General features: G+C 47.2%; 1 protein-coding gene across 1 annotated transcript in view; it reads right to left on the bottom strand.

Moving 5' to 3' along the window:
* Positions 1 to 12,892, bottom strand: part of FHAD1 (forkhead associated phosphopeptide binding domain 1) — a 129,849-nt gene that overhangs the window by 49,108 nt on the left and 67,849 nt on the right. Inside the window, 4 exon segments of the mRNA XM_087445824.1 lie at positions 7,755 to 7,950; positions 8,852 to 9,004; positions 9,758 to 9,841; positions 12,394 to 12,501. Coding sequence (XP_087301950.1) covers positions 7,755 to 7,950; positions 8,852 to 9,004; positions 9,758 to 9,841; positions 12,394 to 12,501 — 541 coding nt within the window.

The following is a 12,892-nucleotide window of genomic DNA, read 5'->3' on the forward strand; positions in this document are numbered from 1 at the left end:
GTTGGGTAGGCCAGAGAGAACACAGGCTGGCGAAAGATGGCGGGCCTTCAGTGCAGGAGGGCTCCACGTCAGTTACTTGGCTGGGACAAAGCAAAGAGGCAAGGACAAAGTAGGACACTGGCAGTGAAGACAGAGGGTGTAACACACTTCTTCAAGATCACAGGCACGACAGGAGTGCGAGTAGCAGGAGCTAAAGAAGCAGTGAGTTCCAGGGAGGAATTACCGTCTTGAAGTGCATGTTTGATGGCAAAGAAGTGTACGAGGGAGAGAAAGGCTATATATGCCAAAGGAGGAGGTTGTAGTTCAGGACCTTGTGCACAAGATCCCCTGGGCAGGAGAGAGAAAGGGAGACACATGGAAGAGCTGCCTCTGGAAGGAGAAGACGGTGGGGAAGATGCAGGGAAGGGAGAAAAGATGGGTACAGAGAGAGAAGGGAGCTGAACCTGCTCATGCCTGGGGCCTTGATCTCCCACTGCACAACTTGCTGAGAATTTCCAGCATGGAAGAGGGAGAATAATATTATAATAATAGCTATCAAGTATTAAGGACCTGCTGTGTTCCAGGCACCATGCCAGGAGTTTTACACATAATATTTTCTAATCATTATAAACAACCCAGCAAGGAAATGTGTTTGCATTTATAGGTGAGACGACAGAAGCTCAGCAAGGTTAATCTACAGAGCTGGTAAGTGGTAGGATCACAATTCAGAGCCAGGTCTCTCATTCTCTTTTAAAAGAGGCTGGAGGCTTGCAAGTAAAGGGTTGGGTTGGCTGATGTGAAGTGTGCGTTGGGAGAGGTGTGTTGTGAGGACATTGATGTGGAAATTAATAAAAGAAATCTTAACTAAATTGGCATCAGGAAGGCCTGTATGGGGAGCTTTCATCCCTATCATACATCGTCAATTACTCCAAACAGGAAGAGAGACAGGCTTGCATCTCCAACAGGAAGTACAACTACTTTGCTACTGAGGGAAGATTTCTCTCTCCACCTGGCAACAGCCCGGCCAATGAGAAACACCACAGCTCAGCCAATGAGATGCCGTTGCCGCCCTGAACTGTTACTTTCCCCCAATGCGCTTTCATTTAGAACAGCCCCTCTTTACTCCCCCTTTTTCTCTATAAAAGCAGCTCCCCTCCTTTGTTTTCTGAATTTACCTATGGATCGCCATAGCATGCACATCCTGAATTGAAATTCTTTTGGCTATTCCCAAAGAAACTCACTTTGAGGGTAAAATAACAGGCAAATTTGCTGTTTAAGTGGACACCAAGATGGCAGAGGTGGCCTGGGTGAAGTTGGTTTGGGCTATAGGAACCAGGTGGGTACATGTATTTGTGGTGGCTAAATTGGGACGGGTCTGGGATTGTGCTCAGCTGCAACCTGTGGTCCAGGAACCCGAGGGGAAGGACCACATCCTGGGTAGGATCCAGAGAGGATTGGGAGAGGAGTGAGTCAGGATGTTGAAGGGGAAGAGGGAGTGTGTGGTCATGTTTCCAGATTCAGTGATGAACTGTAATCATAATGGGATTTCCCTCTTTGGGAGAAGGAGTAATTCTTTATTATATTTCTGGTTACAAAAGTTATTTGTGCCTATTACACAAATCCAAACATGACAGAAATCCATAATGTAGAAAGTGTTCACCGCTGTCCTTCAGTGGCTGGCACACAGTAGGCCCACAATAAATAGTTGTTAAATGACCTAGTGAAAGTGCAGGTCCTAGACAATCCCACCATGCTGGGATAATACTCTCCACAGTTTTATGTCTTTTTTTCCAGACTTTTGTTTTGGCAGATACTGACATTTTTAAAAAACAAAAATGCGAATACCCTATGCATATTGTATTACAACTTGCTTTTTTCCATTTAAAAATACTACATGTCTTGGATATCTGAGAAAAAGTGATTTTCCATGTATGCAGGCAAGCCTTTCATTTGTAACAAAGACTTGCAGAAATAGACACAAACAACTGAGCTTGCAAAGAAAAATGTAAATGTAGAGAAAAAAGTCTTTTCTTTCCCTTATCAAAAGAAGTCTGAGAAACCAGGCGGGAGGAGTAGGGAACTAACTTTCAAGATTCCTCCTTACAAGTTGCCTATCTTCCCAGCTGGACCACGCAGCAAATCCTTCACGAATCAGATCTTTAGTAGCCAATGACCCCAACCTTCCAGGCCACTCCTGACATCACCCAACAATTTTTCGAGAAGTTTCCCTCTACATTACTCAACTGGATTCCCCTGGGGGATTTATTCCAGGGGAATAAATATATATACAAACCTAGCTTGTTGCCTGTATTTTATCTCTTAGGACAATATTCTAAAAGGCAGGTAGTATGGTGTGTTAAGAGCAGGGGCTGTGAGGTTAGAGGGACATGGATAGAGCCCCAGCTTTACCACTCGGCAGCTGGGACATGACCCAGTGTCATGACTCTAGGAAGGGGACCTAGGAAGGGCTCTTTGGGCTTCAACCCAGCTGAGCACTCACGGCTAAGAAGATCCCATTGGCTGCCCAATGGAGATGCGCCAGGCGTTGCAGGTAAAGGCACCTCGGTGTGAGTAAATCAAGCTGTGCTGCCCGTGCATATACCATCTGGTTTTCACCCACATTTAGGTCACATTACATCAACAAGTATTTGAGGCTGCTGATGGCAGCCCCCATTTATTAAGGCAACTTAATAAATGGGTGACCCAGGCTCTATGATTTGCATGATTTAATCCTCACAACCACCCTAAGAGATCTTATCCCCATTTTATAACCAAGTAAACACAGAAGTCAAGTAACTTGCTCACACAACTAGTAAGTGCACAGTTGAGATTCAAACCCTGGCAGCTGTTCCCCAAAGCCCAAACTCAGAATCATTCTGCTATAATGCAAATGAGGCTTTCCTTGGGCATGGCCATGGTGCCCATCAGATGCAGTTCATCTTAGGGAATGAAAACTACTAGCTCTGTCTCTGCCCAGGATAATGACAGAAGCTGTCCTCTAGGAATTGGGCGTGTACCTGGTACCTCTCTGGATCTTCAGAGGGAGAGTGGGGCCAGAGAGAAAACACAGGCATTAGGATCACAATGACCTCATTTCGAGTCCTGACCCTATGATGTACCTGTGTGACCTTGAGCAAGCTTCTTAATGTTACTGAGACTTAGTTTCCTTACCTGTAAAATAAAGACAATAATAGCACCTGGCTCTTTGGGTTGTGGGAGGATAAAAGTACACATGCATGTAAAACAATTAACACAGTGATAAGTACCTGGGAGGAGTTAAATAAACCATGGTTCCTTCTCTTAGGAACTGTGAGCATAGAGGCTCTTATGAATGTTTGTGCATGGTGATGAACAACTGGGGACCCCCTGCTGGCCTCAGTAAGAGGAAGTACCTTGAATCACCTTATGGTGAAATACTCACAAAAACAGTTTTTGAGCCAGTTTCTTCATTTCTAAAGTGAGGATAATGGTACCCGCCTTGTAGAGTTGTTGTGAAGATGAACTGAGATAATGTTTAGAAATACTGAGAACAGCATGTAGAATGTAAGTGCTCAATAATGAATAATGACCACCATCATCATCTGCATCACCACCACCACCGTCACCATCTAATCATTATCACCACCACCATGATCATCATTATCATTATCACCATTCTCACCATCATGACCATCCAATCACCGTCATCACCATCATCCTCCTCCTCACCATCCTCACCAATATCACCATCCTCCTCCTCCTCCTCATCATCCTCACTATCCTCTTCCTCCTCACTATCCTCACCAATATCACCATCCTCCTCCTCCTCACCATCATCGTCGTCATCATCATCATCATCATCCTTGTGTAGATAGCTCTATACTAGGAATTAGGTACAGTAGTACCTAAGACAGAGAATATAAAGAATACTCTAGTTCATCCCTTTCTCTTAGTCTTTTGGGACCCTCCCATAATATTGCTTGTACTGGAAGATAAAATGCCTTTTACCATCAACTTCTTCTCCTACTAAATGGATGAAGGACGGGCCCTACTCACTAACCTTTTTGTTATTACCGTCTACCCTTCTTCTCTGACTTCTTAGAACCAAGTAGTTGTAATCACAGAATACAGTCTGTGTTTCCCCAACAGGTGTTCCACAGAGCACTATTCCAAGAGATGTTGGTTGGGGGTAGGGGTAGCAAGAAAGGAGAAATGTATTTTGGGAACACCGCCTCCTTTATCCCACCCTTATAGATCCACAGTGCATGTTACTATAGGAGACATCCTGCAGAGACCTGTTTAATGTTGCTCAAGTCTTCTGATCCTATGAAGTCAGGAGAAAAAATATGGTGGGTCTGAGAAATGCTGCCTGAAACAAGTCTTTCTCAGCCTTTCTGGAATTTCTGGCCTGATGGCTCAACTGTTAACCCACATTTCTTTACGAAAACACATGACTAGATTTACAGATATAGGCTACAATGACTAAAATGGTCTTAGGAGTGTGGAGGGACAGTGCCCCACTATTATTAGGATAGAGATCATGGTCTGTCTTGTTTTAGTTCCAATCTTGAAAAACAACTAGAACTGTGGTCACATTTCACCTGATTTCATGTACACTCAAGACTCTGCCATGATGACAACAACAGTAACACTGGGATTGGGGAGCCACTGGGTGTCGGGAGAAAACCAGCCCCCCTCTTCTCTGTGCTATATGTGAGGGGCAGGCACTAATATAAAAGTTAATCTTGTTTTGGCTTTTTTTTTTTTTTTAAGAACTTTACACCACCTTCTGGATTACTTTGGGGACATCCTGGCTAGGGATGTTGAATCACCCAGAGTAGAAACTCACTCCTCTATTCTCATTCATTGCTGTAAGAATGTCAGATTCATGCGGCCTCTCTGAAGGGCGATTTGGCAAGGCGTATCAAAAATCTTTAGAATGTTGGAGTCCTCAAGTTGTGGCCCTGGGCTCTCTTCCTTCTCACTCAACACTTTCTTCCTAAGTGATACCACTCACACATTTGACTTTAACCATCCACCCATCCATCCACCCTTCCATCCATCCAGCCAGGATCCATTCCACAGATATTTATTAAGCACCCACTGTGCGGCACATGTTCTCTGGGTTCTGGGGACACATCACTAATATTTATTTCCAGACTAGACATCTGGGGTGACAGCTATGTCCTTGGCACCTCGCCTTGGATGTCTCACAGGCTCCTCACACTCATCTTCCCCCTCAAACCTGGTCCTCATGCAGCATTTCTGGATTTTAGTGAAGGAATCACATCTGTCCTTTTACACAAGCCAGAAACCTAGAGGGCTGCTTCTCTCTGTCAGTTCCCTTCCAACCATATCCAATTCCACCACTGTGGCCTGTTGATTTACCTCTGAAGCGCCCCGGGGATCTTCTCTCTTTCTCCATCCCCACCCCTGCCCTAGTGCGGGCCACCGTCATCTCTTGTGACAGCCTCCTGACTGGTCTCCCCGTGATCCTAATGCGCTGGCCACCTTCCAGTACATTTTCCACTCATGGCCAAGATAATTATCTCCAAATGCAAACCTGTTCCATTGGTTCCTTCCTTAAAACCCTTCAGGGGCTTCTCGCTGCTCATAGGGTAAAGCAGAGCTCCTTACCGGGGCCCTGCCAACCCTTGCATGGCATAGCCCCTCCTGACCTCCCTCCCCTGCCCCACCCAGCCCCTGCTGCCTGCCCCCATTTCTTTCAGCCCCTTGTGTTCTCCATGCTCTGCTAGCCCACCATGCTGCTCCCTTTACCCAGAATGCTCTCCTCTCCCCTCCCCTCTTTGGCAAATAACTCCTATGCATCCTGCAGATGCCCCACTCTCCCTGACCAGGTCAGAGCCCTGCACTTTTCCTCTGTAGCAACTGTCACCTTTAAAGTGTTATGTGTGAGTGATTTTTCAATGCACGCCCACCCTATTCCTCCCTGAGACCATAAGATCTACAAGGGCTAGGATAGTGCCTGCTTTTTCCTCAATATTTTATTATGAAAAATTTCCAACATACAGTAAAGGGGGAGGAATTTTACAGCCAACACCCGATGACCTGGATTCCACCTGTTTCTGATCCCATTATATCTCCGCCCTACATGGTGCCTGGTACCTAGTAAGCCTGCAATAAATTTTTGTTGGATAGGAGTGGTCCACATCCTTCCACCTCTAGGATGATAAAGAGAAGGTGAATGGGTACATGTGCAGTAATGTTTATTGCAGCATTGTCCATAAATGTGGAGAACTGGAAACAACTTCAATGCCTGTGAGAGAGGATTGGCTAAATAAGTTATGGTACACCCTACACAACGGGGTTCCTTGCCATCAGTAACAATGGTGATGTAGATCTGTGTGTATCGACATGGAAGGGTGTTCCTGATGTACCATTGGGAACAAAACTAAAGAAAATTGTTATAAAGTGACACTATTTTTTTGTAAAATTAAAAAGATCAATAAATGTATAGCTAATGCCTATTCTATGTCAGGTACTATCCTAAGAACTTTACATTCATCAATGCATTTAATCCTCACAACTCTAAGGGGTGGGTACTCCTTATTATCCCCTTTTACAGGTAAGGAAACTGAGACATAGAGAGGGTAAGTAACTTGCTTAGAATCACACAGCTATTTCCACGGGAAAATGCCTTAGAAGTTGTGCACAAACTGTAACAGTAGTGACAATATCAAATGCTGGCGAGGATGAGGAGCAACAGGAACTCTCATTCACTGCTGGTGGGAATGCAAAACGGTCCAGCCACTTTGGAAGACAGTTTGGTGGATTCTTTAAAAACTAAACATACTCTTATCACATGATCCAGCAATCACGCTCCTTGGTATTTACTCAAAGGAGTTGAAAACTTATGTCCACAACAAAACCTGCACATGGATGTTTATGGCAGCTTTATTCATAATTGCCAAAACTTGGGAAGCAACTAGGACGTCTTTCAGTAGGTGAATGTATAAATAAACTGTGGTACATCCAGACAATGGACTATATTATTCAGTGCTAAGAAATCAAGCCATGAAAAGACATGGAGGAAACTTAAATGCATATTACTAAGTGAAACAAACCAGTCTGAAAAGTTGTAGGATTCCAACTATATGACATTCCGGAAAAGGCAAAACTATGGAGACAGTAAAAAGATCAGTGGTTGCCAGGGGCTGGGGGTGAGGGTAGGGATGAATAGGGGGAGCCCAGGGGACTTTTAGGGCAGTGAAACTACTCTGTATGATACTATAATGGTGGCTACATGTCATTATACATGTATATGTATAACGGAATGTACAACACCAAGAGTGAACCCTAATGTAAACTATGGACTTTGGCAGATTATGATTGTCAATGTAGGTTCATCAGTTGTAACAAACGTACCATCTGGTGCCAATGTTGATAATGGGGGAGGCTGTGCATGTGGGGACAGGGGGTACATGGGAAATATCTATATTTTCCTCTTAATTTTGCTGTGAACCTAAAACTGCTCTAAAAAATGTCTATTAAAAATATATAGATAATGTTAGTTAATTCTAAGAGATAGGATTTAGCATAATTTTGACTTAATTTTCCTTTTGCCTCTGTCACATTCTCAATTTTCTTCAGTAATCATGTCTCACTTGTGTATTTTTTTCCAGGAAAATCACTTCTCAAGTGGAGAAGCAAAGGCAGTCTGGAGAAGGGAATTGGCCACATACCTAAGAAGCCTCCTCAACAGATGTCCCATCATGATAAGATTCAATGCGACATTTTAGAGTCATGCAACTACGTGAGAAAAAAGTTCCAGTAACCTTTGTCGGAGCTGGACAGGTGGATCCCCACGTCCCGGAGGAGACACTCCGTTTCCTCCAGCCAGGACAGCGACAGGCGCAGCATGTCCAGCACGACCTTCCGGAGACCCGAAACAGGCGGGCTCACCTGCAGGTCCTGAAGAAGGTCGACCTCCTTCTTCAGGTCGTTGCTACAGCAAGACATTCTCATGCAAGCCTGGGAAGAGACGAGACCGTGAGGAGCCCAGACACTGTCGCCAGGAACAGCACCTGACAAGGCCTGTGAAGAACAACGTTCTCGACTTGGTCGTGAAGCGGGCAGTGCCGCACGTGGGCCGCATTGGGACGGCACGGTTTCCTTTGCTTTTTTGGGCGGGCAGCTTTTACTTTTGTGGCACTCGAATTGGGACTTTTGATGGCCAAAGAGACCCCACTTTTAGGCACATATGCAATTCTAAAGCCAAATTGCCAAGGACAGTTTGGCTGAAATGAGAACCAAATTTGGCTGCTTTTAGTCATCAAAATTCCTGCTGAGATCAACACACAGGCTGATCAGAAAGCGCGGTTTCCTGATTTGAAGGACTGCTGACAAGCCAACATTTGCAGAAACTCCCCAAATAGTAGCTGCTTATTTCCAGAGAAAGCAGAAGCAGCTGCCTGCTCTGCTAAGCCGCATCCCGGCAGGGGGGCCGGCGGGGTTCAGACGGACCCCCTGGACCCGTCTCCTCCGGAGTCAAAGGCAACAGGGATAAGAACAGCCTTTCCACTGCTGGGCCAGAAAAGAAAGGCAAATAAAGAGCAGAAGTGTTTCTTTGGTTTCTCTGGAAATAACATGGGGCTATTTTTTTTTTTTTTGCCAGGGCCCGGGGCTTCCCAGGGTCAGTACTTGGAGTGTCTCGGGCATTTCTTCCCTGGCCACACCAAGTTCACCTGGGAGGCATTTTTTTGAGGTCCTTTGTTTTCTGTTCTCGAGGAAGTTTCTCCAACAAGAAAAGAGGTGGCCTAAAAGGCAGAGCGTTTCTGCCCGACCTGCTGCTCTCAAAGGCTGGACCACTTCCCAAACGAGGAGCACAGAAATTAGACAAAGGGGACATTCGTGGAGAGCAGAGAAGGGCCACCTGGCAGCTGTCTAAAGACGTTCTCAGCTTCTCGATGTTCTCTGTGATTTCCTCCTGTTTGCAGTTGCTGAGCTGAGTCTCCTTCTGCAGGCTCCATTTTTTCTGCTGAAAGTTGATGTTGTCCTCAGTGACCTGGGTAATCTTCTCTATTACCTGGTGAGAAAAAGAAAAAAAAGATTTAAAATACAGCGTGGCTCTGGGAGGAGGGAACCAGGGGAGCATCAGCTTAAGCTCCCATCTCAGCAGGCGGGGAGGGAGGTCCTGACACGTTTTGGTGATGACTCTGGAGCAGGACATGGGCTCCGTCACCAGGACACACTTCCCAGGGTCAGAGATGATTTTTAAGAACCAAAGGCCTGTACTGTTGCCATGAGTTTGTTCTAGATTCTTCTGCCTTCTAGGAGTGATTCATAACACTGAGCCTGATGCTGTGGGCTTATCAATAGGGGGTCAGGTTCTCCTATAACCGACGAGAGCAGCCCACAGCGTGTACTCTTACCTGCACATTGACACAGAGGGGTGGGAAGAATAATTGAAAGGATGACAAGGCCATCGTGATGGCCAGAAGTCCATCCTCATTGCCATCTTGCCTCTTCAGAAGGAACAAGCCATCACAAATCATCTATGGTGAGGCAGCCCCTTTTCTCACAGGGCTAACGCAGGTTAACGTGCATGTCTGGCGACCAGAAATAGCCCTGAGTGGTTTAACTCGATTTTCACAGAAACATTTCAAGGGAGTTTAACTGGCTTTTACTTTAAAAGCCAGGAAATCCCATAAAATCAAAACAAATCTTTATGGTGTAGCAACAGTGTGAAAAATATGTGCCACCACGAAAAACAGAAGCATATGCTCCCAGTGTCTGGAGGCCCGGGTCCCCGAAGAAGAAAGTGAAAAGCCAGACAAACCTGTTGATCGGTGATGGGTTTGTCCTGGAACGGCTTTGCTCGTCCATAGGTGGCCTTGATGACCTGACTTCTGAAATGCTCCAGCTGCAGCACAAAGAGACAGCAACCAAGTCAGTGGGGGGCGGGGGGCGCAGCTGGAGACGCAAGCCCAGGTGTGGCACTCCCATCGCCGGGGTCCAGGAGAAATCAGTTAGAAGGGTCCGCACATCTTTCACGGTCACTATGGGTCATTAAAATCTTCGCCTCTCACCGGAAGGGGCAGTGCCCACAGATGAGAAGAGAACAGCAGGTTTAATTACTTTTTAGGCAGGCCTGCCTAACCCAACCGACACACGTGGTCAGTGCACACACGTCTCAAGCCCTTGGAAGAGCCACTTGCTGCCAATTATCCAGTGGGAAGTCCGGGGCCTGGAGCACTCTTCCATAATTGCTAAGTTGGCACCAGACTGTGAAATAAATATTGAGGCTGTCAGCCCAAGTAAATTGTGTAATCAGCAAAGGTGCCTGGGGAGAGGAGAAGGGGCTCCCTTCTGCCATTTTGTGCCTCAGACCATACCTGTCCCGAAGACTGTGTCTATTGTATTCATCTTTGTATCCCTTTGTATCCCTGCCTGGCCCAGAGTAGATCCTTAATAAGTAATCATTGAATGCTTGTCTGCAGAAACAGGGGTCAAAGGTAGGGTCCTCCACTTCAGTTCAACCAGCTTTTATTGAGTGCCTCCTTGGTGTTTTCAGATTATGGTTGATGGAATTGCACAGTTAAATTAAATCAGGGTTTATAGAATTACAAATTCAAAGTGGCCAGGGTTCTATGAGAAGTGAGAGGCAAAGAAGCCCAACTTTCTCCAGCAATTTACCAACACGGTGGCCCTTGGCCTGGGTTTTTGGTTCACTGGCAAAATGTGGTCACTGAAGAGTCTAAAACAGACCTGAAGGGACCATAAGGGCCACTGAATCAACTTAAAAGTCAACAGGTAACAAGACACAGGAGTTTACAGCACAACTCGGAGTTCTGGGAAACCAAGCAGTGGAATGAGGAATCTCCTGAGGGCATCGCTGCAGTCAGCCTGCCAGAAGCCAAGCAGGGTGCCTCAAGGCACTCCAGGCGGTCCTCTGGTTTCACGGCCAAGGGGAGGGTCTGGCTCGCCCAAGGAGGAGGTCATGTAGAGAGGGCCCTCTGAGTGATGGTCCCCATTACCACCCTGTAGGGTTGCTCAGAGGTGGATGGACAGGTCCTCCTGGACGACGGGCTCAGTCCTGGAGTCACTTGCCTGGGAAAGGGCAGAACCTCAGACAGGGAGCAGGGGCCTGGAGACAGGTGGGTGGGGTGGGAAGGCAGGGCAGCAAAGAAAGGGCTCGTCCTCTTTCTCTGGAGTCTAGACCTGGAGGAATCTCAGTGTCTCTGAGGGTCCTCCTGGATGACCTCTGCCCAGAGCTCCAACCAGGACCTTGCACCTGGGCAAGTGGCACAGATCATGTCCCCAAGTCAGGTGTGTGTTGCAGGGTGCAGAGGGCAGGAAAGGTGAGGGGGTAGCCCAGGGGCACAAAGGGAGGCCCAGAGAGCAAGCTTTCTGCTCTTACTAGGGGGTTGGTATCCTGCAGGAGAAACGACACTGGGGGTGACGGTTGACATCTGTTGAAGGGGCTTTAAAATCTGTCATAGTGGGCATCAATATTTAACTTGCTTGTGTCTCTGACAAAGCCCAGTCACACTGCTGGTTCAGAACGCTACCAAATGGAACGGGTTTGGGGCCTGGGCTTGGTGGGATGAAGGGCTCCTTTAAGGATTGTGATTCTTAACCTTTTTTGGCTGTTCATAGACCTTTCTCAGAATCCAATGAATGAACGGTGGAACCTCCCTCCCAGAAAAAAAAAAGGCACAAACACAGGTACATGCAAAACATTCTTGCGTCCCCTGGAGCCATGGCTGCCAGGAGAGGACCCCTTGAGGAGGAGCCCAAGGCGGGCTGCCCTTGGTGGGCCCCCATCTTGGTTTCTCGTCTGTTTTCCCTTAGCCTTTGGTAAAGTCTCGTTTGCATGTTTTGGCCCTCACATCTGTGCCACGTGTAACAGGAAGGGCCACTGAGCCACCTTGGGTCAGAGCATTAGAGAAATGGCACCGCAGACCAGCCTGCTCACCACCCTGCCCAGGGACTTCTCCATCTAGCATGAGCTTGGACATTCTAGGGTTTTACTTAATTAAGAAAAGGGGCATTTCCTTATGGACACTGACAGTGACATCTGCTGGGGGCCCAGAGAAAGAAAGATTGTGGTAAATATCGGGACTGAAAATGTTAGGGAGAAAGTACGAGAAACACCATTGGGGTCAAGAGGCTCCAACCCTTCCCTAGAGGGACCGGCTCGGCTGGTTAATTGGGGTGGGCATTGAGCCGGGAGTGGCTGCCTGGTCAGGGTCTCGGGCCACAGCTACCTATTAGAGTGGGCAGCTTCCCAGCAGGAAAAGCCTCTTCAGTGACGTCCACTGGGATGCAGAAGCCACTCAAAGTTTCTGCCCATGAGATAAATGGGAGAATTAAACCACGGCCATCTTCCTCCTCGCTCATCCCCACCAGCCATTGGGGCAGAAAATCCATGGGGAATGTGGGCCAATGCAGGGGGCTCTGGAGTACGCCTACCTGACCTACTGCCCTTTCCAAATTGACTTTAATGAGGTTCTCTCTGTTCCCCATTTCTTGTAGCTGAAGCAATTTCCTTCTGGAATCCTCCTGAAGCTTCTCTTCAACCTGAAAGGATGATGAAAGCACGCGCTTGCTGCTAATGTGATCATAATGCACTCTGGGGAAATTCCTCTAGGAGGTCTAATGGCCGTGGGGGAGGCCCAGAGGGGCAGGGACAGCTGCGCACATGTGGCAGGGGTCACAAGCGTACACGGGGTGGAGGCAGGCCCACAATATGCCGTCCCCTAGGGGAAAGGGCTGAGCCCTGCATCCCGGGCTCAACTACGTTTGTCCTACCACAGACTCCAGCTCAGTCCCTCACAAGCTGCATGACCTGGGAAAGTTATCTCACTGCTCTGCGACTCAGGGTCCCTGTCTGTCAAATGGGGATGATGATACTAGTACCACCTCATAGAGGTATTGTGGGGATTCAGAATGTCGGGAATAGTGCCAGCTG

The sequence above is a fragment of the Ceratotherium simum genome, chromosome 22, assembly GCF_057802395.1.
Source record: "Ceratotherium simum simum isolate JZ-2026a chromosome 22, ASM5780239v1, whole genome shotgun sequence".
Taxonomy (NCBI): domain Eukaryota; kingdom Metazoa; phylum Chordata; class Mammalia; order Perissodactyla; family Rhinocerotidae; genus Ceratotherium; species Ceratotherium simum.